Consider the following 26,785-nt stretch of genomic DNA (forward strand, 5'->3'; position numbering starts at 1 on the left):
GTGGCCTCAGCCATCCAAAAGCAATCCAACTAACTGGTCCCTGGGGTCAGATCCCCTCTTCCAGGTGAAGAATTCAACAATTCCTTCCTCAAATTCAGCACCTCTCCCTCACCTTATCCTTCTGCCAGGACCCGGTGACTCGGCTCCGCAGGGAACTCAGGCGTCGCATCACCTTCGTGCCTTTCTCTGCTTTATCGCTCTTTCCACTCTCCTCATTTCTAAAACAAGACCAAAAATATCTTAATTAATGGGAGCTTAACCTGCCAAGCATAGTTCAGGGACATCACTGATGAAGTTTATCTGAAGCATTACTTTAAACCCCCATCTCTGAGCTTTCCGTCTCCTGGAGGATCTGGTTTGGCACCAGTCACGTCGTTAATAGGGACACTTGCAAATAAGGACCTGAGCTGTCACATTATTTGTGTGAGTTCTGGTTGCCGCTGTGTTTTTGTTCAGGGCCATGCACAGTGAGGCCCCGATCCTGGCTGAACCAGTGCAGATACCGGTGCAGTGTCCTGCACCCAGTATTAGCAGGGCAGCAGAACTCAGATGAAGGGGGGCTTGAAATCAGCCTTCTCTGGGAACACAAAGCACGTGGGTTTCCCTCTGTCTCACTTACTCATTAGACAGGAACTCAAACCAGGTGAGGTTCTGCTGGGAAGAATCGCTGCTGCCTTGCACACAAACTCTCTGCTTCGCCCTGTGCAGGGAGAAGACATCAGATGCACAGCAAAGAATACAAGAGCAGAACTTTTGGGTCAGGGGAAAGGCTCATCTTTGGAGACGGGGCAGGAACGTGTTTAGAGTTATAAAAAAAGGCATGTGAAATGCTACTTCTTGCAATTCTACCCTAGTTTCACTGGAAGAATACAGTGATTCTTGTACCCTGGGGGTTTGCCAGGTGGGTCCTAGGCAGACCCGTGACCTCCCCACCCACATCCCTCTCACAGACACACTTACCCATGATATTGTTTCAGCTCCTGAAGTACCTGCTGGACAATTAACCTACCAGGGATGGGGCAAAAGAAAAGCGAGAGATTAGAAAATATCCTTGCAAAGGCATTCTGCACCCCACAAAGCATCAGATGCTGGTTTATGACCAGCTACTCAGCTGTGCCCCAGCATGAAGTGGGATATCCTTTGCCACTGCATCTCCAGTAGCTCAGATATACTCAAGAATCTCAGCCGTCTCAAAACAGCCAGGACTGACAATACCTACACATGGTCTGGGGACACGTGGTCCTTCTCCAGCCTCTCCAGAGCAGGGGGTTCAACACCTGCAACACAAAACACTCTCAGCAGGGATCCTGGTTTGCCTTTACAGAGCAGCATGTTGCAAGCTCTGCAATTGGACCCCATTAATCTTGCTGGGATCCCACTCTGCCCTTAATGGGGAGGGAGAGGTGCCAGGAACAGTTAGGGAGGAAAAGACTGCGCTGCATTTCTGTGAGGGATGGGAAGGCTACATCACATTTCTGTGTTACCCCTCCCTTTTCCAGTCTGTATTGCATTAACTTGTGAGAATCCTGCTTGCAGCTAGGGGACAGGAGATGATACCACCCCCGAGACCCTCCCCATGACAGCCAGCTTCCACTCCACTTCCTAGGCTGTGCTCTTAACAAGTCTCTAGATTTTGCTCCAGGGCAGTCCTCACAGGTGGGAGAGGTTAATGGATTCCAGGAACACAGAGAAGGCCAAAATTAAGTTTACAGTAGCTTGAGTGCCTCTGTTTTTCTAATACTCTTTAGCTTCCAGTGCAGAAATCAGAACCTGACAGCCTTGTCCCAAAGCCTGCTCCCCTGCCAGCTGTGCACGGGGGGGTTAGTTAAGGACACTGCCATCAGAAGGGGCCTGCACACAGACCATGTTTGCCTAATCCTTTGGGGTGCAGGAGAAAGGGCACATTTAAACTCAGGCAGATGAAGCAGTGCCTTTTGTTCCTCGGATACCGTCCTTGCCTTGTGTGAGTAGGGAGTGTCCAACACATCAGCTGCAGAGAGGTTTTACAGCAATGTGTCACTGGAGATGGGCATGTCTGTGCTTAGACTACACTGTTAGCCAGGACCAGACTCAAAGTCAGCTTGACTTTTTAATTCAGGAGCTCCGGGCACCATGAAGGGAAGGGCAGAGGATACCTAGGCTTGCAGAGGCTGCACCTCCAGTTTTTAATCTTTATCACAAACACCTTGAACTCATTTAATGCCACATATATAGTCTATACCAACCTTCCACAGCTGGAAGAGAAGTGTCCAGACTGCAAGGTATCTGAGGGGAGGCAACCATCTCGCAGGCTGATGGGACAGACTTCGACCTCAGTCTCTTCCCGTTGCTGCCACGTTCCTGGAGTAGTAAAAATTCATGGACATCTTTGGTCCTGTGTGCAACGAGGGAGCGCCCATCGGAGCACAGCATGGCTGGCAAGGTGCAAGGCAGAGAATCTTGACTGCAGTGCCAGCAATCATCCCTGCATCCCCACAGCCTCCTACCCTGTGTGCCCACCCTGGGAGCCCCAGGGCAGGTTCCCTTGCTGCGTGGTTTGATACCTATGGTATATCAGAGCACAGGATTAGATCAAGACCCAAGATATCACAGGGAACAGGCTGACTCCTCACCCCTTCCCTCTCTTGTTTTGTCAGGGTTGTGATGACAGGGCACCATAAAGCCCAGCTGATTGTTGGCTTCAGGTGTTGGCTCCAGGGAGGCTGAAGCAAGTGGCACTTGGCTGAAACCTTCTTAGGCACTTCTCACTTTTATAGGACATGTAGCACTGTGATACAATTGTCCCTTTAGTATTAATTGAATCAAAATAGCTTCCTCAGAGGAAGTAGTGTGAAAGTAGTGTGAAAGGGGGGTGTGCGTCACACTGCTGTCCTCGACTACCGAGCAGAGGATTATAGAGAAGATGGAGCCAGACTCTTCATAAAGGCGCACAGTGACAGGGCAAGAGGCAACAGGCATGTGTCGCCTTCTGCACCCCCAGCCTGCAGCCAGCATGTGTGCGTGTCACCTTCTGCACACCAGCTCGCCCTGCTGCCAACATGCACACAGCCCTCATACACTCACCCCCTCCTCCAAGCCAGGGCTGACCGCGAGGTTTGGGTGCAACGGCTCTATCTCCACTTTGATCACCATGCCACCTGCACTGCTGCTCCAGGTTTCCAGCTCCCCTGGCTGAAGGGACACGCCAGGCTGCGGGCAGGACCGGCTCCGCTTCTCCACATCCTCCTGCTCTGCGTCGCTGCCTATCTCTGTGGCATCTAGGCTGAACCTAATTCAAAGAAGAGGAACAAGCGAGTTTAGCAGGCCCATCTCATTGTGCCAGGCATGGCACAGTCCCTGCAATGTCCTAGCCTTGGGTGGACAGTCCTAAAGGGCTCATGCAACTGCAACAAGGAGGGTCACCATGGCAGGCACACGGAAAAGGAAATGCCAGGAAGCATCAGCCTGGACACCAGGTCCGGAGTCTGTTAAAAACAGCTTCTCTGGCTGCCATCAGTGAGTCCACGAGCTCCTTGGTCACCTGGGATGTTTAGTGCCTTCTGGCTCTCGCTGATGTCTTAGCAACCCCTGAGACTGAGCAGCCACCCAGACAGCAGCCTGCCTCGCCTGCCTGATTGCTGCTGCCCTGTTAGCTGCATTGCCAGGAAAGTCCCTCTGGGCATTTAGAAAGCGTAGATGTTGTTTAGCAAATCATCACTGCGGCGTCATGTCACAACTCCTGCTCCCACTGGGGCCCAACTTCGAGGAAGGAAAAAGAAATCCTGTTCTGGGAAATGAGGGGTGGACCAGCTACCCCAGTGCCCCATGGCTTCCTGAACACCAAGTGCTGTTGCAGTGCTGACAACATAGGAGCAAAATGATGGATAGGGCTCAGTGGAAAATCTTACTCTCTGCATGGGTTCTGTCTGCAGATCACTGTCACTTCATTCCTGCTGCCAGACAGGCTTCAGGAAACATTTGCTTAGGGGACAGCGGGGCGTATTCCCCTTCCCTGGCCCCACGCTCACACATGCTTAATCATCATTCGGAGGGGACCGAACAAGTCCCTGACGCTACAGCCGCTCTGTGCCGCCGTTGCTCACGTTATGCTGTTACACAGCATAAACTGTGAATGATCCACGGCACATGGAACAACAATAGGTCTGAGAACCAAAGTCTGAGCTTGATAAAGAACTGCCAAGATTTCAGGCTGAGATAATTTTAGGGTACCTTATAAGGAGGAGAGATAAAAATAGTCCTCACTGGCTTGCACCTAACTCCCAGTCATCCGGGAGATCAATATGTTTGTCAGCAGGGAAAGCATGCATGTAAGGAACCAGGAGCCCAAGGCATTCATGTGGCAGGAGCACAGCACGGCAGTAACACCAGGCCTGGAAACCACTCCCACCCAGAGCTCAGCATTGCGCCGCAGAATACATTCTCCACTGGAGCCACGTGGAGGACAAGGGGCTGGAGGATGCTGCGGCAATTGTGGGCACAGGCCCCACCAAGCCGGCTCATAGACAAGAATAAAAAGGATTTGACAGAGCTCTCATAATCCCTCTGGAGTGGGCAAAGTTCCCTTTGAGCTAGAGGATGGAAGCCGTCAGGGCAGCTGATGCTGTTCAAGGTTCCCTCCAGGCAGAAACAAGCTCTTCCCAGATGAGATCCTCTTCCCGGCCCCAAGACCAGGAAAAGAGGGTCTTCCTACTGCCAAGGAGATATTAAAGCCTCTTGCTGTCCTAGCATCTGTTCCTCCACATCCCACCCAACATGAGCAGTAGGCGTCCAGCTGCTTTGGCAGATGCTGACGAGGGAGGGAGACCACCCAGCAGCAGCTAGAGCTCAGGGCAGTGTGATCGCACCAGCCTCATGCAGCATCATTGTACTGTGTATATCAAATATTCCTCATGGTCCCTCTTTACCTGCGCTTGCAGTCCATGGGTGATAAAGGGCTCTCCCAGCTGTGCCTCCGAGAGGTAGACATAGATCTCACCAGCGTGGGGAAGGACTCCGTGGCCTCCTGCAGGTCCAGCTCTTTGTCTGCCTCTGCAGGACACTCAGAAGAGCTGGTACCATCTTCCTGCACTGCTGCACAGGAGCAAAGGTGGCCTTTGTTCAGAAAGCGGCAGTCGGCCTCGTTGTAACGTACCGAGCAGGAAATGGGATTGGAGAAAGCAACATCCACAGAAATTTTGCTCAGAGCCCCTGGTCTCTCTTCCAATAAGTGAATGGCAGACACAGCCTGGGTTGCTTGTTCTGGCTGCACTGCCACTTCTGGCACTCTTTTGGCAATCGGTGGGCTCAGGAGTCCCAGATCTCTGTAATACTCTGTGCCATGGAGAGCAGAGTCTGAGAGGAGATCGTCCATACTGCTGTGTGAGTCTGCTGCTGGGACATCCAGCTCTGTGGAAGATGAGTCCTCCTGCAAAGGCAGCGACAGCTTAGACTGAGCACACAAATCCCGTCTGAGAGCCTTGCATGCATCCTGCAAAGGGGACACCTCCCGTGCAGAGCTGGAGCTGCTTTTCTTTCCTTTCTCATGGCAAAGCGCCCACCTGCAGCTAGCGGGGCCAGGCCTGCAGCGGGGCTTCTCAAACCAGACTTTCTAATAGTAGCATTCTTCTATTGCACCTTGCAGCCAGACCCACATCAGCCCCAGCAGCTCAGCTTCCTCCAGTCCCTGAGAGCTCTCTGTGCCTTATTCCCCTAACGCCAATGCAAAACACAGAGGTAGGATTTTCCCCAGCAGCAGAAGCAATATAACCTTGTAATCCTTGATAGTCTGGATTGGTACCCCTTTCCCCCATCCTTATTCCACCACAGCCCCTCTGTTTGACCACCCAGTTTGCTGACACTGGCTCCTGCATCGGATGGTAGTAGTGGAAGGAAAGAGGACACTTGCCTTATCTTCAGCCATGCTGGAGCAGAAGGTGTCATCCTCAGCAATCAGGGATGGGAGGAAGCTTTTGGGGTTGTGATACTCCAAAGCAGGGGTGCTGCGGTCGGTGAATTCCTGTAAGCATGGCTTGCAGTCGGACCCTGCAAGACAAAGAAGGTCGCAGCACGTGAGCAGATGGCCAGGAGGGACGTAAAATCAGCCATGCACAGAAAGGCAACATTAGGCAGCGCTGAAATGCTCCACATAGCCCTCTGTTCCCTCGCCTCTTGAAGATGGGCACTGCCAGGCAATCTCAGGACCTTGGCAGCCTTGATCCTGTGGGAACCTGCCATAGAGGGTCCTCCAACAGCAGAAACTTCATCCCTCGAGGCATTCCACACATGAGGCCAGAGACCAGCCTTGCGCCGTCCCAGCCAGGCACCCATAGGCTCTCCTGTGCTGCAGAGGCTGTTTCCACAGTAAAACAGAAGAGTTAAGTACATTTTGATGGCTGTTATTGACGTTATGGACCTTTAAAGCAGAAAACTATGAATAAAAATACTGACAGTGATTTTATTTTCATCCATAAGGAATAAAGCATGCCATTGGGCGGCCAAACTGGAGGCCCATTAGTGACTCCAGGCAACACTGAATATGCAGAGCAATAGTGGGAGTGCATAATTCTCCCGGTGCTGGCTCACTCGTGGATTTTCCCCACGCAGGGAGCGCTAAGCAAGTGTGAACCTGAGTGTGTGTACACCACCCGATAACTCATTGAGAAACAAAAACAAGGTCTGGATGTGCTTCGTGGTACAATAGATCGTCCAGCTGACTGAAGCACATTCCTATGTAACGAGACACACTGTAAACGTTAGCTGTGATCTCTAAACCATCGCATGACTCACGGAGGCCTTTTATTCCTTCGAGATACATTCAGCTGAGGCGAATGGAAAACAGCCAGGCTGTTGGCCGAAGCACTGTGGTGGATCTCTGAAGATGCAGAGAACAACAGCAAGAGACTGTAAGCAGCCATATCTCGCCAATGGGAAAAAACAGCCAGAAACTGCTAGAAACCCATCATACTCCAGGAAAGCCAAGTATAAAACAAATTAATACGAGGAAGATGTTGTTAAAAAACACACTCTTGGAAACCTTGCATCCTGCTGTGGGTTTTAGTGCTACGCCACGCAGCCAGAAATTGCGTGGTCCCCACTAGAAAAAGGCAGCAAACATGAGGGAGAGTTTGGAGGTTTGTTCCTTGGATCCTGCTGCACACTGCAGATGCCAGATTTTCTGTTTTAAGGAATGTTTGGTGTGTTTAAATGTGTGCGGTAATTTCAAGTGAGGGTCTATAAATAATACAGAGAGCAAACACTGTGTGAAGGCACTATTTTAATCAAGGTTTTTCTAACTATAAGAGCAGGGGAAAATTTGAAACAGGCTTTCTAGCAAGGCTGTAGAATTTACTTCACTAGACGTTTTTAATTAGTAGACAAATCCCTGCCCAGGATGTCCTCGAGCCACATCTATAATGGTCTCTCTGTAAAACTGGCAGAGGTTTAGTGAGCTATTGAGCATCACCTTTTGCTTTCCTCGGATGCACCCGGATTACCTCTATTCAGCTTGCAATCAAAAATCAGCATTTTGAAATGAATACACATTTGAACCAGCACAGGTTTTGCCATGAGCTTGTAGGAAACTGAGCAAAGATGTCAGCAGGCAGTAAAAGCCTGAACCCCCCCCAAACAGGCTGGGATGAAGGCTAAGGTAGAACGGACCCAAGGGGAGAAACAAGATGGTGTGGAGGGTCCCAGGCAGATGAAGACAAACAGTGCTTCCCCTCATACAAGTCCAAGGAAGGAAGGAAAGATCTCCCTGCCCTTGCCATCCCTTGGAGCAGCAAACTACCCTCAGAGAAAGCGGCAAAGCCCCAAGAGGCGGCAGAGATGTAGCTGCAGGAGCTGACAAGCGCTGTAGCCTGACAGAGGCCAGAGCCCTGGCCTGCAGGTTTAGCTAAAACAAAGAGGTATTTTCCTCCCGGGCAGGGTCCAGCTGTCCTGCCAAGGCTACGCTGGGCCTGCACCAGGCTGCAGCTCTGAAGCGGATCCCTGGAACAGAGTCAGCTCCTTGGAGGCCTGGAAAATATTCCCCCTGCTCTGCCTGTGCCACATAGGGTTCAAGAATTGGCCAAGACATAGGCTGCAGTCAACAGACCCCCTCCAGGCCCACCGAACGACTTATATCCTCCTGAGAGACTTCAGACACTCCCGTTCAACACACGATAAATCAGTTTTGCAGCCAGCCTCTGGTGAACTCAGCAGCAGTGGCCGTTAGGGAGCAGCACGCGGTGTGCATGGGGCTACAGCGATGGGGAGACCATTTTAGGCAATGTGTGAGCAGCAGACATGACAATTCAGGGCTCCCCGCATCTAACGCCTCAGTTGGTTGATGCTGAGCTGGCACCATGTATAGAGCTGAGCTGTGCGGATGCTTGGGCGGGGGGGCTGCCGGAGGGGCTCATGGGGAAAAAACGCTTTCAGGCATCAGGTTGGAGAGACTGGAGAGACCAGTGTGGAGCATGCACAGGAGGGAGGCGGGTCTGAGGGGCTGTGAATATCCACAGTCGAGTTGGTCACCCATATATCGGCAAGCGCGGCAAACCCTGGAGCCTGTTGAGCCTCCTGGACTCTGCGCTCGAGCCTGTTTGGAAGGACCCAAGCTCTGTCTGGCTGCGGCGTGGTGGTGAGGGGACAGGACACCTTAGCTCCCCAGGCACTGGCAGACAGCAGTATTCACCTTTACTTAGCTGACGCTGGAGATGGGATGACAAAAATCACACTTTCAAGAACACACGCTGTTCGCTTTAGGGGAACATTAAGCAGATTAGGTATTGCAGTTGCTAAATTCGCCTCTGGCTGGGAACCATAAAAGGTTATGGCTGCAGGGAGCAGCCTCATCAGAGGAATTCCCAGAGCAGAGCTGGGGAGGAAGTGTCGCTGCCTGGGCTGGGCAGGCCCCTGCACACGACCAGGCTCTGCTGCACTTTGCCAGAGCTTCCCAGCAGGCGAAACATGACGACTCTGGGTTCCTGCGTGGGGAGGGAGGAAGTAGTGTCAGGCGTCAACTGCATGTGACAATCTGGGACAGTCTTGGGGGTTTTGATACCATGGGGACAGCGGGATCAGCCACTGTTTCAAGGAAAAAAACTCCGTGCTGCTGTAACTGCACGCAGGGCCACTGGGAGCCCAACAAAGATTGAAATATTTCCATTTCAGACCTACAGTTGAAACCTCCCTCCTGCAACTGCCTCTGCTGATTTCTCTTGCACAGGCCAGTCACTGGAGATGCACCCGCAAGTGTCACAGCGGGAGACTGCACCAGAGCAGCCAGCGCTGGAGCAAGCTCTGCCAGCAGTAGCCCGTCCTCACCTGCCTGCTCTGCTGCTCGGCACAGGATGCTGCAGGTCCCCGAGTGACCCTAGAGCCAGGCTGGCGCTGGCAGGGGAAACATCAGAGGAAACACGGACGCGAGCTCTCGCCACACAGATCACATCCTCCAAGCATCAAACACTGCATTTCCACTGGGGAAAGGCCACACCAAATGCGTCAGGACAAAGGCACTTGTCAGTTCTGCTATGAGAAACAATCCCAGGAGGAAGGAAAGACCAGAGAGTCTGGGCGCTTCCCAGCAATCTGGGGTAGAGACTGTTGGGAAACGACGGAGAGCATCACGGACAAGGAACAAAAATTATTCAGTCTCCTCCTGGCTCCTGCCCTGCTGGCCCCCCACCAGCTGCCCTTTAGGTACCACCCTGCAGGATGTCCAGAGCTATAGGGTAAAAACCTCTGTAAAGCAAGTGCTAAACTCACCGTGCCAAAATCAGATGAAGTGCAGTCCTTTGCCTGGTCTGGGCCCCACATCATCGGCCGTTGGCAGCAGTGGGGATTGGCTCATGTGGCCCAGGATGGAGGAGGGGAGAAGATAAGCCGTCCAACACTGTAACATACTGTACAGTGAACTGCTGTCTTATCACTGCCTTTGGGGCCCAGTTTTTGGGCACAAAGGGCCAGGGGAGCGGGGAGCCAGCACAGTCCTCAGCTCACTCTCAGCTGAGAGGTCTCGGCAGGGCTGAGACGGGTTTGCAGCCCCTCTGATACTCTCCAAGTCACAAGAAAAAGTCACCGTGCAGCTCCCTCCGGTGTCTGCCGGGCACTGGGGGAAGGTCCCACGCGGGCTGGCGAGTGCCACGGTGCAGAAACCCAGCACCAGGAGAGGAGCTGAGCAAGACCCAAATGTTTTGTGCCCACAGCACAAGCCCCAGTGGGGCAAACCGCTCTGCGAGCGTGTGCTGGGGGAGAGGGCTCTACCGATACACTCTCCAGAGCAGTCAGTGCTTGCAAGCACTGCAAGGCTGATTTATTACAGAAATTAGCCCACCCGAGCCTTCTCACTGAGTCCATAACTGCAGGCACAGCACTACTGGTATGGCTGGAGTGGGGTGTCCTAGCTGGGGCTCAGAGGAGCTGCTCGGGGCTCACCACGGATCAGAGCTGGTGTGACCCTGCCTCCTGCTCTGAATTAACCTTCCTTTGACTGTTCAGTTTGGATCTTGGTCTCCTGCACATCCACGTTGGAAGAGAACTGGGGTGGGGGCAGGGAGGAGGGAAATAATGAGGGAGAAGGAGTATCAAGGGCTCTAATGCCACAGATAAAGGTACTCAAAAGCATCAGCCCGAAGGCAGTGTTTGCAGGCAAGGACAGTGGTGTCCAGCTCCTCCAGGACTGCAAATGTCCCACTTCCCAGGGCTCTCACTTCCCTCTTTCCAAGTCACGGCACTGCATGCAGGAATGAGGCCAGTTCACACCATTGCTGGCATTTCCCATCCCTGCCGTCAGACACTGTGAAGCCCAGCTGGTGCCACACAAACCACCATGGCTCAGACTGTGCTCCGAACACGGGGGCTCCGCTCATCAGCCCTCTCTGAAAGACTGGAGGAATCTTTTTCCCCAGCAACTGCTGAAACACCAAACTCTCGACATAGGTCTCAGCCCTCGCCAGGCAGCTGTGCAGAGACAGCTGTCTGCAAACACCAGGACCTCCAGCTCACTGGCAGCAACGAAACAAATTTATTACAAAACCAGAAGGCTGATATTTAACCCGTTACCCAGCTCTGAAAAGCATTAATGTGCTTTTCAAGAAGATGAAACGGAAGGAAAAGCATTAACCAACACTTATGCAGTGTCCCCTGCAGAGAGGAGCGGGGTGCACCCAACACTGAGCTCTGCCTGGAGACCCCAGCGCTCTTTGCTACCTGCTTGTCCGGGACAGGCTCTCCCGACCACCCTGCAGCAGCCCAGCTCCCGACACACGGCTCAGACCACTCTCCCCGTGCACAGGCCGTTACCTCGCTTAAAAGACCATCTCTTCTTCCAGCGCTTCGAGAACGATGGCCAGGAGTGGTTGAGCAGCGAGTCTGACATTTGGGAGCCCTCCGAGCCCTCTGCAAGGTATAACCCCAAGCAGGAGACGACAGCACAGAGCACGGCAGAGCTCAGCGCGGTCTAAGGCAGCACTGCAGGCTGCAACCCAGGGGCTGCCAAGGGGGGAGTGGAGAAGCCAAGTGTTTTGTCAGAAGTATCAGCTGATGGAAGCTGTAGCCAGAGAGTAATTCCTGGTCTCTGGCGTTCCCACCTGTGTGATGGGTCAGTGACTTCCTAGAGTGGGGCCCCAGGGATTAGTGGCCCCAGAGATTAGTGGCCCCGGAGCACACGCAGCCCCTGAACACTGCTTGAGGCTTGCAGATGGAAACCGAAAACAAGCTGTTAACGCACCATAACCCCCTTCCCCTCTCTGCCAAAGCCTCCCTGTTCCATTCATGACAATCAGCTGTCAGCCTGATAAACCATCACCTTTAAGGCACTTCTGCAGGGGCGGAACCTTCACCTGGGAAATGCAGGGTAAGAGTGAAGACCACCGGCTTGATATTTGCACCTTTGGCATTTTTTTCAAGTGGCATGGCAGAGCCTCTGCATGGGAAGGTGCAAGACCCTGTCTGTGCAACATTAGTGACATCTTGCAGCTCACAGCCAGTCCCCTTCCCTGGCAAGGACCTCTCCTCAAGCCCTTCTCAGCTCCCCCATGCAGGGAGGCAGGTGGGAGCTATCTCAGCTATCTTCAAACTGCCCCAAGAGACCAAACTCCCCACCCTGAGGTCTCCAAGCTGACGACTGGCACCAGCCCCACATCCCAGACCGGCTCCAAACTTTGCTCCCAAGCTCTCCGTTAGGCTGAAGAAGCTGACTTTTACCCATGTGGCTGCGAGGCTCCTGGGCCAGACAGAACCTTCTGTTCAGCTCACGCTTGTGGCCTCGCTGAGCAGAGCCCAGCCAGTTTGGGAACGGCCACAGGCACCTCCATGGCATGGAGCCCATGCTGGGCTGATGTTATGCAAAGGCAGGTGACAAAAAGCATTTCCCTAGCCTGGCCACAAACCCCAACGCATCATCTGCCCAGCACAACCCTCCCCACATCCCCCCTGCTTTGATCTCCCTGATAACACGTGTGCCCAGCCCTGGAGTGGGCAGTTTGGAGGGGGATTTGGGGGACGCAGGTGTGGAGCCGTCTTGTTCCCAGCCCAAACCCAGCTGTGGGCAGTGCCAAGGTGTCCTTGCAAACCCTCAGCTGCGGCCCAGCAGCAGCAGGAGCTGAGAGCAGCACCTGCAGGGTGGCTCTTACCCAAAGGCAGCCATGGGGATGCACTGTGGGTTAAACCCACATCTCCTCCTCTTCACTGGCAGGAGAGCGAAGCTCCTTGTAGGCTGATGCTCCCCAGCCCACGTTTTGCCTTCAAACACGTGCAGGGGGGAGGCTGGGTGAAACCAAGCACTTGGACTTTTGGCTTCAAGACAAGCTGCTTCCTCGCAAGGCCTTGAGGAAGATGAGTGGCAATGCCGTTGTTGAGGGATAGAGCCTGTGCAGAGAACAACTTACCCTGAGGGATGGAGGCATCACTCTGGCGGGTTCCCCGTGTGCACTTGCTCCTGACAGGCCCGGCTTCGTCTCCAGCTGCCAAAGCAAATAGAGGAGCGGAGAAGCGGAGACTCATCGGGGAAGCAACAACCGTGCAGCTGGTTTGCTCACGGGGGCCTCTGGCTCAACCATCTCACCGCTTCCCCTTTCCGATGACACAAACAAACCCGCCTATCCCATGCTGCAGTTCCTTCAACGGCGGCCCCAGTGCTGCCCCGACGCTCGCTCCCACCCTCATGGGGGTCGGGGCTCCAGGAGGGTCTGGCAGAATCACCTGGGGGGTTGTGGACCCCGAAGCACCCGACGCGGGGGCCTGGAGAGCCGCTGAACCAGTGATGGCTGCGAGGACAGCAATTGCCGCAAACTGTTTCCTGTTCCGTTCAGAGAAAAACCAATTTGTGTGTGCTGTGAGAGCCTGGCACACACGGGCTGCGCCTGTGGGCTTGTTGCACCATCGCTTGTTAGCCTCCTGCCAGGGGCAGCGAGGCCTCGCACAAGGCTCCTGTTAATGACTCCTCTGTCTTTGCTGTCATGGGTTGACCTTGGGCAGCAACAGAGACCCCGAAGCCTGGCAGGTCTCAGTCTTATGTGGGATGAAGCGATAGCAAACCACAGAAACGCCTGTGCTGGCCGTAGTCACGGGTGCAGGTGAGAGGCAGGCACTTCAGCTCCCAAAGCGAGCGGGGTGAAGGAGGAGGCAGTGGTCCCCCGCCCTCGCCGTGTGCGGTGCGGCCGGCAGAGCCCCCGGCACAGCCACTCGCTCCTTCCCAAGAAGCCCCGTGGGCTGAGGAGCGCACGCGCCTCATCCCACTGCCCCGAGCACACGCCAGCCCCAGCCAAGCCCTAATCAGAACAAGATCCGCTCACACTCCAATTACTCAGAGACCGCAGCTTTGGCAGCACTTGGAATAGCAATTACCCCGTGCTCCAGGAAACCACAAGAGCAAAGAGGAATTAAGGTTTAATTTTTCTGAAGTCCACAAGAGCTCACTTAATATCGGAGATCAGGGGTGCTCCTAAATACCAGGCAGTTGCCCCAGCCGAGGGGATGCTGAGTTGTCCTCAGCTCAAATGAGGACGAGATCATCTCCTCCTGCCCCGTGTCTGACGTGGTTTGGGGTTACCGAAGTGGAGCCATGGAAGCAGCTTGGAAGAGCGACAAGGGGTAATGGCACGAGGGCTGGCTGAGCCGTGGCAGCCTCTCCACAGCTGCCCAGCAGGCAGCAAAGCTCCCGTGACAGCAAGTTCAAGTTTTGTGGCTTTGCTTAATTTTGCATTTTAGGATTCCCAGAGAACAAGCCTGTGCCAGAAGCAGCAACTCCAAAACATCTTAAAATACCGCTTTGTTTCTCATCACTCTCACGGTAAGAGAACTCAGATGGGCTTAGAAGAGAGCTGCAGGCCAGCTGAGCTCCTCGGTGTGCTGAAACAGGCACGGGGTGGTGGGCAGAGCAAGGCCAGCTCTGGCTGCCTGGTCCAGTCCCACGTTCAGAGGCACTAGGTGGCATCAGCACCGCACGCTTTCTGTTCAGCCATCAACTTCATCTCCCTCCCAGCCCATCCCAGCCCTGGACTGAGGCAGCAGTTACTGGGACTTGTCAGGGACAAGGGCAGCAAGGATTCACCTCCACCCCTCCGAAAAAGCAGCACGTTTTGCCAAACGAAAATCACGCTACTCCTGTTTATAACAATTCACTGCACAAGTGTCAAACGATAACCCCGGGTCCTCGCAAGGGGCAGGTCGGGCGCAGTGGAGAGCAGAGCTCCATGCGCGTCCAGAGCAGCCCCAAACCGTACGGTAGCACATTCAGGTCGGGCAGGGAAAGACCATCGCCAGGGCGGAGGCGTGAAGAGCCAGGGCTACAGCACCGGAGGTCAGCCAGGGAGCTGGGCAAGTCACGCCGTGGCTGGACAAAGCCATGGGGAAAGGAAATATTAAGCCAAAACTATTAATTCCACCAGCGGCGTTGCTGCACCACCCTGCCCGGCCATCAGCCCCCGCGAGGAGCCTGCAGCTCCTGCAGACGCAGGCGGTGGCAATCCCAAGGCTATGAGGAGCAGCGCAACACTGAAGGATTTTGCTGAATGGAAGGAAAGCAGGATATCCTAACCGAGCGGCTAAATACAGCGACACGAAAAATAGCAACAGCAAGTCCCCACCTCATAGGCGCAGCTGATCAGGAAGGAAATCTCGCCTCTGGTGAAACAAGACTTAAGTTAGAAAGATTTCACACTTCCAGAGCGGCCTGCTGCAGAACAGAAGGTGAGACGAGTCGTGGTGCAAAGCCGGCAGCAGCCGCTCAGCCACAGGACAGGGACGAAGCAGATCCTCTGACTTCTATTTTTTAAAACTGCCTGTGGAGGAGCTTGTCCCGCTACAGGGAGGGCAGCCTGGGTCCGTGCACATGGAAATAACAGAATTACATTAGAGAGAAGCAGCTCCCGCTGCTTCAGGCAGAAGGAATCCCTTTACCGGTGTTTACCCGATGGCATCGGGCTGCTGAGCACCCCAGGGTGAGGACGCAGCCCGGCAGGGACGGCCCAAGCTGTCAGGCAGAGGAGTTAAACCGGCTTCAGACCACAAGCCTGTAATTGGCAGATCTGGGTTGGTTTTTTTCTTTCTTAACGCCATTCATTTTGCAACTGAAAGTATTGCTTATTCCAAGACACAAATTTAGCGCTTTCTCTGTGGTGAAGCAGCATTCAGTGCTGCACAGACAGCAGACACAAAATGAACAGTTATTCTTGGATAATTTATTCAGAATTTTAATATAAACAGTTAATTGTTCAATATTCTGACACACAGCAAGATTTTTTTCCTTAATATTCAAAGATATTTTCTGTACATGTCACTGCTTGGCTCATATATGAAAACATTGAAAAAATAAGGGGGAAGGTCTTTTTTTTGTTGTTTCTTCCTTTTTAAAAAAAAATCATGGCACATTTGATCCTTTATTTCAAACCAGAGGTATCTGCAATGCTATTTGTATTCTGGAACCTTAGATATGCAGAGAGAAAGGTGGGAGCAGCAAGATTAAACACGAACAACCCGCCCCCCCCCCCAAACTTCAGAGAACATCACTTAACACGTAACTGAAACTGTCGTTAGTTTATTTAATTGCGAACAGAAAGCATTTGCTTTTGGCTGTGTTTGACGGAGCCGATGCCCCGTACCCCCCTCCATGCAGGCCCTCAAACACAAACCACTGCTTTGCTACTCCACGAATAAAATCATTGCCTAAACTGAAGCAAAAGGAAATGCTTTTCCTTATTTTAAATAACATTCTATCTCTGCAGGGTTACAAGTGGCCTTTCTAAAGTTCTCCATCAGGCAGTTTTCATGGGACTCCGTTATGGGAGACGTATTTGGAAACTCAGATGGTGGAAACATTGCTGGGTGGTGCCGGGAGAATCTGGATTAACAGAAGAGCTTTGGTATCGAGTCCAGCTCAGGTATCTCGGGTAATTAGTCCCGAGCTCAAGTTTTACTGGTGACGCTGGGACTTAACAGGGGCTGGGACAGCTAAGCGAGAGCGTCTGTGCCCATGTTTAAACTCTGCTGATGGTTCCTCTTTAGCGGCCAGAACTATCCTGGTCCTCCCAGCCGGCTGGACCCTGCTCCCACGGGGACTTTCTGGACTGTGGGAACACTGGACTCGGAACAAAACAACTACCAGAAACATGATTTCTTGCCGGCTGCAAATCTGTTGGCAAAAAAATAACAACGCTGTAGGAGTTAATACTAACTTTATTATACAATATTTAAAGAGTCATTTCTCTACCTGTCCCCTTACAGCTTGCATTGTGCTGCAGTTAATTTGCTGAAACTGCAAGGGTAAGTGCTTACTTTCGAGAAGGACAAGCAATTTCATTTTAAAAAGAAATACACATTTAATGACAGCAGATTTGCTAAAAATGGTAGCTTTAGGATTGCTTTTGAACAGTCAGGTTCCTCCAAAAGTCAACTGTACGACTGGCTTCACTCCTGTGATGCTCGTAACAAGGCAAGCCGGAACAGAACGGGTTGAACATGTTAATGCTCTTACACCAACATTCACATACAGAATCCAAGCGGAGTTAACACAGAGCCAAGCAGAAGGTAATAAAAAGGCCAAATTCAATTAAGTTCATACAAATACCAAACTAATCTTATTTTGAATTTCATGTATTTCCGAAGTAACTATTTCTTGATTCCAATCCATTCAACAGCTCCTTTCCCTGGGCCACGTGCACAGGAAACGGCGAGGGGCAGCGGCTGCTTCGCAGAGGGGAGCAGGTTCCTGCCGCGGCCACGCCTGCGAGTCTCCCCACGGGCAGCTTCGAGGGAGGCTGGGACACAGCGAGAGGATCAGAGGGTTTATCTGCAGTTTCTTGCTCACTCCAGGCTCGGAACCGATCTCACAGGGATCACGGGAGCACCTAGCACAGCCTTGGGAGTAAGGTTTGTATGGCACGAAGATATTTTACTTTCTGACTTGTAAAAGAAGGTTCCAGTCTTGGTATCAGGAATCACTGCTCGCAGGGAAGGGCCCAGAGTACCTCGGGGTCCGTCTTCGTATCACAGTGACGTTAAGAGGGCACTCGATTGCCTCTCTCCCTCCCCTAGAACGGAGGCTCAAGAATAACCGACACAGCACCCTTCTTGCTCCTGTCTTTTCCTATTTGCCTTCATCATAGTTAAGTCAACAACACAGAAAGCAACTCTGAGATTTTTCCAAAGAGATACCAACATTAGATGCGACGTACTAAAATTAAGCAAAGTGTCCCATCGCTATAATACAAATTTAGGAGGAAAGAGAGGTACTATCCATAAATTAAGAGTACCCTTTAGCAACCTAAAAGCAGCCTCTTCCACACCAACACAGCTGCTTTATGACCAACAGAAAATACCCTTGTTGCAGCGTGGTCTAGTTCCCATCACCTTTCCCAACCCAGTGCTGGCACAGAGTTTATGTTATTAGCTCTTCTATTTTACAACACAATAGAGTATTTACAAGCAGCCAAGAAAGACACGCTTCTAACCTAGCAGCCAAGCTTTGCAGTGCTGCGCTGTACTGCAAGAGAAGTACCAGATTTGCAAGAGGCGTTCAGGAAGTGGCAATTGAATTTTAACGTGCAAACATTTCTGAGAAACCTCTCCAGTCTCACACTTCAAACATCTGCTCAGTGAAAACAGAGCAGAGCACAGAAAGCTGTTTCTTCTACCTCCTGCTTCACCAGCTTTAGAGAGAATGACGTTCTGGCTACTCGTTGGGGCCCTCCCTGTCCCCAGACCGCGCACAGGAGGCTGCAGCTGCTCCCGAACAGGTCGCGGAGTCTGTCTGCTGCCCTGTGCTGCGAGCGGGAAGCTCTCTGCCCGCAAAGGGCAGGCTCCAACCCTCCAAAAAATGCTACCTCAAGAAATAAAGGAGCTTCCCACCCGCTGGTCACCGCTGCCCTCCTCCAGCCACGCTAGGTGCGCTATCGCTCGGCCCTCATCACTCAGCAGCAGCGGGCGCCGGTGCCTTCTCTGCAGCCATGCGATTCTCACCCCAACGGGGATCTTGCCGGAGCAAAGCGCGGCAGCTCCCCCGCCCCGGGCACAGCACCTGCTTGCTCAGCACACCTTCGTGGGCAGGAGCCCTTTGCAACACCCCGCACGGAGGAGGTTTCGTCTAGCACGTGCAGTCACAAGTTGTACGTAACCCCCGGTGTCTCTGAACAGGTATCGGCGAGATCCGAGCGAGGGACTTCGGCATCCTCAGGGCAAGGATCTTCCAGCAATAGAGACCAAAGTGTCGGCTGCGGGCTGAGAGTAAAGGGTTTTCCAGAAGTGAGCTGGGCTTTACAAATTACGTTCATTTCTCCTTCCGAATTCTATAGTTAAGCAAGTGCAATCTTTAACAGCCGCTAGTGGCAACCGCTAGCGTTATTCTTTTGTTTTTAAAAAGGGGAAAAACGATAGCCTCGCCACTAGTACCATACGCCTTTCCCCACCCTCGGCACGATGTAGAAAGGATGACTGGAATAACCTTTACGCACGGTATCGGGTACAAACGACTGCTCCGTGTGGTGCAGAGTGACGATGACAATGAGCCACGGGGATGGACTGCCTGTCCACAAAGCAAAACACGCATTCCCTTGTTCAGTGATCTGAGTGTTGCAAATCATGTGTGCTCAGGGGGCCAACCAATATCAACTCAACTTCAAAGCCAGACCCAATACAAGGTTCCAATGTTTGTTTATACAAAAGATCTATTCCCACAGTTACCATCACCGCAATTTAAAATGTTATCAAAACAGGGCCACGCTGGGAAAGGTTTATCTCAGGAGGTGGCATCCTCCCAGCAGGGCTCTGGATTACCTGCGTGCAGCGAGAAGGGCACTGACCAACACACCCCAGTCCAAATCCAACAAGGGCTGGTCACGGTCCCTGCTCCATGCTGGCAAATACTGCTCCACAAGGAAGCGACCTAACTCCTTTTAGGTCATTAGTTCATTGAAGTCCAAACATTTTAATTGCTCTTTTGTTCTTTCTTTTCTTTAATCACAGCACAACTATGAGGATGACACCAGAATATCAGATCCGAATTTGTAAATCGGTTCCTTTGGTCACTACTGCTCGGGTGAGCGATAAACAGTGACGAGCCGCTCTCCTACCCATTCCCTTCGGTGAATGGTCCCTAGTATTGGAATCAGCTGATATTGATTTTCCCTGATCCACAATAGGTCCAGACCAGAATAGTTAAACAGGTTTAGAGGTGCGTAGTATTAAAAATATCCTTAAGAAACACTGAGGTAGACTGCACCAGAACAGGACAAAAATAATCCCACCACATCCGCCTGCCAAGATTTTACGGATACAAATTTGCATGTTCTGTGTGTTTAAGAAAACAAATTGTTTGTTGTTTTTTTTTTTTTACAGTGTTTTATATATTAAAATAAATAAAAAAATTCTAATAAGAAAAACTTCTCTTCCTTAGAAAAGTGTGAGAATGTCTTCTTTCCTGCAGTGTAGTATATGTAGAGCTGCTAAACAGTTACTACTTTGTAAAGCACAAGAAATGTAAACGAGGCCTTTTGAAATCGCAGGTTCTTACCCAGGTCTGGACTGTCTGTTTTCCACCTAACTTTGTGAGCAACCCGGACCCTCCGCCTTCGTCCGACCCGACCAGATCCAACCAGCGCAAAGGGCCGACAGCTCGCGGCGGTGCACAGAGTCCGTCACCCGCCCCTGCTGTGGCAGGGTTTAGCTACAGCGTGGCGGAGCGGAGCGGGCTCGGAGAGGCGCGTCCCTACGAACCCCAGCCCCGTGCAGCTGGTTACAGGGAGAAATCAGCAGCACCACCCGGGCTGGAATAGACGTCACGCACCAGCTTGGCGTCCCCGCTCTCGCCGGGTCAGGAAAACCTGGTTTTCTCCTGGCAGAGAGCACAAACTGCCTCTTGGACTTCTCCAGGAGAAGTGGAGGACTGAGCATCTCTCTCCCCTTTTAAAACCACCTCCTGCATGACACAGGCCTGCAACATCGATAACCCCATTTCTTGCTTTAGCAGTCCTCCCTGCCAGCACGCTCCCTCATCGCTACGAGACACGTTTAGTTTCACAATTGTTTCCTAACATCTTACGCTAATCGGCTCGGTCTTTTACACAAACAGCAGCAAAACAAAGCACAGTCCAGAAGACAGAAGTTGACATCCTGAAGAGCTGAAAGCAGTGGCTAACGCGCGCATCCCGGCAAGCGTGCAGGACGCAGCGCGGGTATCTCAGGAAAACATCGAAGGCCTGCAGGCAGCACGAGGCCAGACGCCTGAGCAGCAGCAGACAGGCAGCAGGTAGCTAACCACAGTCACGTTCAGCCTCTGTTTCACGGGCAGAGCCAAGAGCCTTGCGCTCTCCCCCCTCGAGACTGGCTTCAGCGTCTCTTTCTTCGGTTAGAGTTCTCACTCGTCCTCTCCTGCCGGCTGCTTCCACGGCACAGACGGCAAAGCAGGGGACGCGGGGGCGAAGGAGTAGCGGGGCTCGGGACCGGGATGTTCTGGTGTCCTTCAGCCCCGACAACCAAGTGAAGTCCCAACTACTTTATCTCAGGGCTTCGACTGGAGCCAGCTGACTGCGTTGTATAAATCACGAAAGGGTATTAGAAAGCCTTGTCAAGTATAAACTTAACATGTGCTTCATAGCTCCTAAAAGGGTAATCGGCTAAAATTAGTTCATTCTGAAATCTTTGGACCACTTTAAGACCAAACAATCCCCCAAATTCTCCCCTCCCCGAAAGGATCATAAACAGTCAATAATTTATATGAAGTTAAAATTTAAACTAAAGACATTTTTAAATATGTTACAACAAACCATATATATACTCAATGCTGTAAGGACAGAAAACTCCGTATCTCAGGTCAGGGGGCTCCTACTTCGTTTGGTCTTGAAAGTACCCACAAATCTCAGATTTCTGCTCCTTTGGCTCCCAGCACATTTTCCTCATTTGTTAATGAGAGAAAACCTACTCCCAAGAGTCCTTAGTACAAAAATAATCTGTTTAGGATTCAGTCACCCCAGGGAAATGGGAAAAAAAAGATACACACTTCCAAGAGGAGGAAAGCTTCCGTGAGAACATACAAAACTTATGTACAAAAAAAGAAGTGTATATTTTGCTATACGTATACACCCCACATATATATACTGCACACACGCACGCACACACGCACACGCACGCACCCCTGGGATTTAACCCATTTAAAAGGTATGAAAGCAGCAGCTATTGGTCAATCTGAGGATCTGGCGCGTCCGACCGATGTGTTGAATCCTTCAGCTGTAGGGAAGAGTACGCCTGAAAGCCTGGAATTCTACTGGAAATGCTTTTGTCCTGCAGAAGTTTTGTTCCGCACCGTTAATGCTGTAGCTCAGATACCAGCAAATTTCACGTCTTTTGTTGGCAAACGTGGATGCTCCTCCTTCAGTTTAACTTACACGGTCGCTTCCTGTTTTGAAACCATGGTTACAGAAGGGACAGCAGCCATGGAAACCTCTTCCATTTATGTTCACAGATAAGTCCACTGACAACCAGTCAACTTGGCAAAAAAAAAAAAAAAAAAGTATTAATCATAAGATGATTAGAAATCTGAAGAGTTTGTAGATGTGTGTCATACACTGTGGCAGCAATAACAAGAGTCCTGAGATTTGTGGAGGGGAAAAAAGCAGACACAACCCTTGGGCCAAACAGGAAGCGTTAGGAAGGACTTGACCTGGGCATGGAGAGAATCCGCCCGTTTTTCTTGCCACCGTTCATGTGAGTGTAAGGTATGTGCTCTTCGTAGTTGCCCTTGAGGGCCATGGAGGGTCCATTGTCCCGCCCCAGGACTTTGTCCCTCTGCGAGTACGAGGAGGGATCGAGGGGAATGCTCTCCATGTTCTCAAAGTCCATCTCGTACTCCTCCGTTTCCAGAGGTTTGTTCTCCTCACTGTAGAAAAACGAGACCTCGTGGAAGCTGGGGTGCAAGTCCTCCTTCAGCATCTCGATGATCTCGATGAAGGTGGGGCGCATCTTAGGGTTGTACTGCCAGCACATCTGCATCAGGCTGTGCCTACAGCGGGACAAACCACAGTCAGGGGCAGGAAGAAACAACTTCACGTAGGCAGGGCTGGCGCAGAGCGAGACCGGTATCCCTGTCGGACCACCCGCCACCCACGCTACTCCTCCGACGCTCTGAGCTCTTTGTGCTCTTTCCAGTCCCCCTATTTGCCTGTAGATCCTGGCACTCCTTCTCTATTTCTGTCTAGATCAAAAATTCCTTCCAATTCCTTCAATTGTTCTTTACTCGGCTTCCAAAGGAAACAGGGCTGCGGTTCACAGACTCTGTGTATGCGCACTCGCGCTTATAGCCAGGGAATAATTTTTTAATTCATTCAATTTTAATTTTAACTCAGCCTGAAAGATAAAAAAGCCCCTCGAACTTCAAGGAAAATAGGAGGCTGTGCAGAGGACAGAGGTCCTGTAAACATCCCACCCAAAAGAAAGGCTGCAGCAAGAGGTCATATGTTATCAGACACCACAGAGAAAGAATTTACAAGGACAAATAGAGTTTCAAACTGGAGTTTGTAGCTGGCCACAGGAGACAAATGACCAGGACAGCAGGCTTTCTCCATAAGGATACTCACAAAACATGTTTATTTTTTGACTCTGGAGGTGCTGTTTTGGCCAGAAGCGGGCTGGGGTAAGAGGTTACCGGGTTGCCCCTCACCGCTGTATGGTGCTTAAGCAGCGGCTCCTTACACCCTTCTGTCAGAACGCCCTAGCTCAGGTTCAACGCTTAGTAATGGGATTTTCTTAATTACGCTGAGAGAAGCAGCTTAGGGAGCATCTGGGTATGCGGCCGTGCTGGCAGACCCGGGGACGCAGGAACCTCCAGACAGTAAATGTCACGAGCAGCTGCAGGGAATAACCCTTAACCTCGGCGCAGGAGAACGTCTGGCTTCAGTTTGCAATCTCTGCGAGGTGTTTTTGACTGACTTCACGCAGTGCCCTCTTTTCTCCCTAACCCTGCAGGCAGCCTAGCCTTGTAAGTGGGGCAATGAGCCTGCAACAGAAATGAAAAGGCCTCGGCCATGACAAACAGCTCTTGGCTCAGCTCAGCATTCCCCTGCCTCTCCCTCCTCATTAGGCATAAATTGGATTTCTGAAAAATCAGAAGTAAAAAAAAAGTTGTTGTAATACTCGAGACTATTTATGTAGTATAGAGAGATGAATTACAGAAAACCTCGGCAGGCCTGGGATTAACAAGCTGCTCTCCAGCCACGCCGATGCAGACCGCGGCCAGGCTTCGCCACGTGACAGAAGCCAACTGCCATCCCCTAGTCTGGCCTGGAGGAATAACATTTTGTTTGGGCAACTGAGACAGTGCTTATTTGTATCTTAAGCTTTTCCTGTGCTTTGTGCTTCCTTCTTTTGAACCTGTACTCACGATGTAAGGTCCTGGTGGTTTAATTTCCCTTCTAGTGAAACAGGCTGGCCCAGGTCTTTAATTCCTGGCTTACTCAGGATGCGTTGGTTGAATTTCTGTGAGAGGTGGCTCACTAAAGTCTGTTTGGTTCCTCCCCAACGGAGAAGGGGTCAAGAGGTGCCACATGTCGGGCCAACGGGCCACACTTTAGCTAAAGAGAGCAGCTTGGTCGATTGTCCCCTGCTGCGCTACTTACAGCCTCTCCGGGCAGTTGTCCGGCTGATCCAGGTATCCTCCGTCCATCACAAACTTTAGCACCTGTTCGTTGGAGAGTCCCTGGTACGGCTGCTCTGCTAAGCTGCTTATCTCCCAGAGGACAACACCGAATGACCTAAGAAAGAGAGAAGACGCCTGGTGAGAATAAATTCCTGGAGATCTACAAGCAATAGTCTCATACTTGAGAAACAACTACTTCAAAAGAACAAGTCTTATTTTTAAGAAAAGGGTTTTTGTTTTGTCTGTACTCCGAGGAAGTCAACAACTCACAATTTAAACAATGTGTGTTAAAATAGCGAGCTCTTGAGCTAGACTCCGTCTGGGATTGCAGGGTACAACTTACCACACGTCAGAATAAGCAGTGAAAACACCATCCTTTAATGATTCGGGTGCCATCCACCGCACAGGCAGCAGTCCTTTGCCTCCTTTACGGTAATAATCCGTCTCATAGATATCTCTGGTCATGCCAAAGTCTGAGAAAAGCAATTGGGATGTGTTAAATGTCTCTCCTCCCCTGCTACCTTCACGGTGCAACATCTCCAGAGGAATGTTTTCTTCCTCTGACGCCAGGCTATTTTCACCCGCCCCGTAAGCCTCCTATGGCCCAACTCGCAGTCATTTGTCACCTTGTGATTAACGTTCAGAGCATTCTCCTTTTCCCTGCATTTCTTCTACAGAGCCGTGATAGAGACTCCAGAGTTAAAATTTTTAGTGACAGCTTCTCTTCTAAACATTATTTTTATTCATCCCCTTTGAGTAAAACAGAGCTGTCTTTGCCTTGGAATCCCGCTGCCTTGGCTTTAAGTCCAAAGGGTTCTGGAAAACCACCATGCTGTGGAGTTTGGGTTTAATTTTTAAAATGTTATATTTACTTCTTTCTAAGAGGGTTTGGGTTAAAAATTGGTTCTTGTGGAAGATAAATGACTTTTAAAAGGCACCTGACCTAATGATAGGATTATCAACACTTGGTTTGTTGTACCCAACACCTTCTTTGTCGTAATTCTCACGAAAGCAAAGAGCAGTGAGATAACCTGAGGCAGCTCAGGCTGGAAAGGCAACAAACTTTTTGGATAGAGGTTTGAGAATAGGAAAGGTGAGAAAAGCTGCTCTAACTCTACAGGAGATTATTTTCTTACTGAAGTCCACACAATTCTTTCACAACGAAGAAAAAGAGGAAAGTTTGCTGCATTTCCAAAGGGAGCCAGTAAAAATCACCTGTGTTTGCCACATTGGTCTTGGGATTCATCTATTTGCCTTTACAATAAACACGACCCACAGAATTATCTTCTGATCACACACTACATACCTCCAATTTTTACAGTGAAGTCTTCTGCAACCATACAGTTACGAGCCGCAAGGTCTCTGTGAACAAATTTCTTGGCGTTCAGATAGGCCATGCCATCAGCGATCTCTGCGGCCATCTGGATCATTTCTCTCAGCGTTGGTGGCGGACGACCAGGGTTATTCTACAGTAAATAAAGAAGTGTTAAAAACCTAATCAAGTTAGTCTGTTGCACAACAGACTCCCTCTCTCCTGTCTTTACCTCAGCATCGGGTCTCAAAGAGCGAAGGTAACTTTTCAAATCTCCATGTGCCATTAACTCCATGACCACCAGAGTAGGTTGCCCTTTTGAGACCACCCCGAGGAGGCGAACCTGGAAAATAAGGGAGAAATTCCCTCAGGGTTGTGTCCAAACAGGGCGGGCAGAGCCCAGCTATGAAGAGAGGGGGACAGAGCAAAGCCAGCACCCCCCGCACAAGAGCTCAGAACAGCGCCACACCTGTCACGATGAGTTTTGAAAGACGCATTTTATAAAACATGACCTGGAAAGATCCCAGCTCTTTTAGATCAACCCCCTCTGTGAAAGGGCTGCTTTTGTAAGCTGAACTCAAGCTTTGAAGGCACCGAAGAGCTATTAGTTATGTGATGGGGCTTGCTAATCGTCCGAGGCACCCAGTGACACTTACCACATGATGGCAGCTGAACCCTTTCATCACGGAAGCCTCATTTAAGAACTCGATGCGCTCGCGGAGGCTGGCTGATTCGTTAACAGTTTTCACAGCCACGCGAGTCTCCGGCTCTCCCTTCACTATGTCCTTGGCGATTCCTTCGTACACCATGCCGAAGGAGCCCTGCCCCAGCTCTCGGAGAAGAGTGATCTTGTCTCGTGGAACCTCCCATTCGTCGGGGACATAGACTGTTGGGCAGAGGGAAACGTTTCTGAGTTGAGCAAGTGTCTTTCAAAAGACATTTCTGTAGCAGCCTTGTGTAGCGCTGCTACAGGGTGCTACGGGTGTAAATGTAAAAGAAAAACCAAAAAAACTTCATAAAGACAATGCCAGTCCCATAGTGCTGCACTGCCTGAACAACCAGACAAGGCACCGAAGAAAGCCCTCACTGCTCTCACCCTCACTGGCGCTGAGATATTCAGGGTTAGAGGATGCGTAGAGTGGTCCAGTTGGTCCTTCGGTTTGTCTGCAAGAGAGACGCAAATCCTTCAGCACATTTGCAGCCTTTCACACGTTAGAACTGAAGGCAGTTTGGTTAATTCCCAAAGCATGCAGCAACCACTTCCCAGGGAGGTGGTGGAGCCTCCATCCCTGGGGGTATTTAAAAGAAGGGTAGACGTGGTGCTTGAGGATATGGCTTAGTGGTGGGCTTGGCAGTGATAGGTTAGCGGTTGGACTCGATGATCTTAA

The 26,785-nt window shown here is 51.2% G+C and overlaps 2 protein-coding genes across 5 annotated transcripts in view; both read right to left on the minus strand.

The window, feature by feature from the left end:
- ARHGEF18 (Rho/Rac guanine nucleotide exchange factor 18) overlaps window positions 1-13,182 on the minus strand; it is a 50,051-nt gene extending 36,869 nt beyond the window's left edge. Inside the window, exons 1-9 of one of the 4 annotated variants that reach the window (XM_064469875.1) lie at window positions 12,852-13,182; window positions 5,885-6,021; window positions 4,905-5,404; window positions 3,064-3,268; window positions 2,226-2,340; window positions 1,220-1,277; window positions 961-1,005; window positions 620-700; window positions 113-218 (exon numbers count right to left, since the gene is read on the minus strand). In XM_064469875.1, the coding sequence (XP_064325945.1) occupies window positions 113-218; window positions 620-700; window positions 961-1,005; window positions 1,220-1,277; window positions 2,226-2,340; window positions 3,064-3,268; window positions 4,905-5,404; window positions 5,885-6,021; window positions 12,852-12,966 (1,362 nt within the window). In that variant the 5' untranslated portion in view covers window positions 12,967-13,182. Of the gene's footprint in view, window positions 1-112; window positions 219-619; window positions 701-960; window positions 1,006-1,219; window positions 1,278-2,225; window positions 2,341-3,063; window positions 3,269-4,904; window positions 5,405-5,884; window positions 6,022-9,729; window positions 9,823-11,265; window positions 11,357-12,851 lie in introns of those variants that run through there. The other 3 variants (XM_064469874.1, XM_064469876.1, XM_064469877.1) reach the window with 3 other exon arrangements.
- A 2,442-nt stretch (window positions 13,183-15,624) lies between these two features.
- The window catches only part of INSR (insulin receptor), a 56,544-nt gene continuing 45,383 nt past the window's right edge, over window positions 15,625-26,785 (minus strand). Inside the window, exons 15-21 of the mRNA XM_064469861.1 lie at window positions 26,494-26,561; window positions 26,054-26,283; window positions 25,630-25,740; window positions 25,392-25,551; window positions 24,429-24,558; window positions 24,066-24,200; window positions 15,625-22,453 (exon numbers count right to left, since the gene is read on the minus strand). Of these exons, the coding sequence (XP_064325931.1) occupies window positions 22,099-22,453; window positions 24,066-24,200; window positions 24,429-24,558; window positions 25,392-25,551; window positions 25,630-25,740; window positions 26,054-26,283; window positions 26,494-26,561 (1,189 nt within the window). The 3' untranslated portion in view covers window positions 15,625-22,098. The remainder of the gene's footprint in view (window positions 22,454-24,065; window positions 24,201-24,428; window positions 24,559-25,391; window positions 25,552-25,629; window positions 25,741-26,053; window positions 26,284-26,493; window positions 26,562-26,785) is intronic.

Source organism: Phalacrocorax carbo, chromosome 19 (genome assembly GCF_963921805.1).
Source record: "Phalacrocorax carbo chromosome 19, bPhaCar2.1, whole genome shotgun sequence".
Classification (NCBI taxonomy): domain Eukaryota; kingdom Metazoa; phylum Chordata; class Aves; order Suliformes; family Phalacrocoracidae; genus Phalacrocorax; species Phalacrocorax carbo.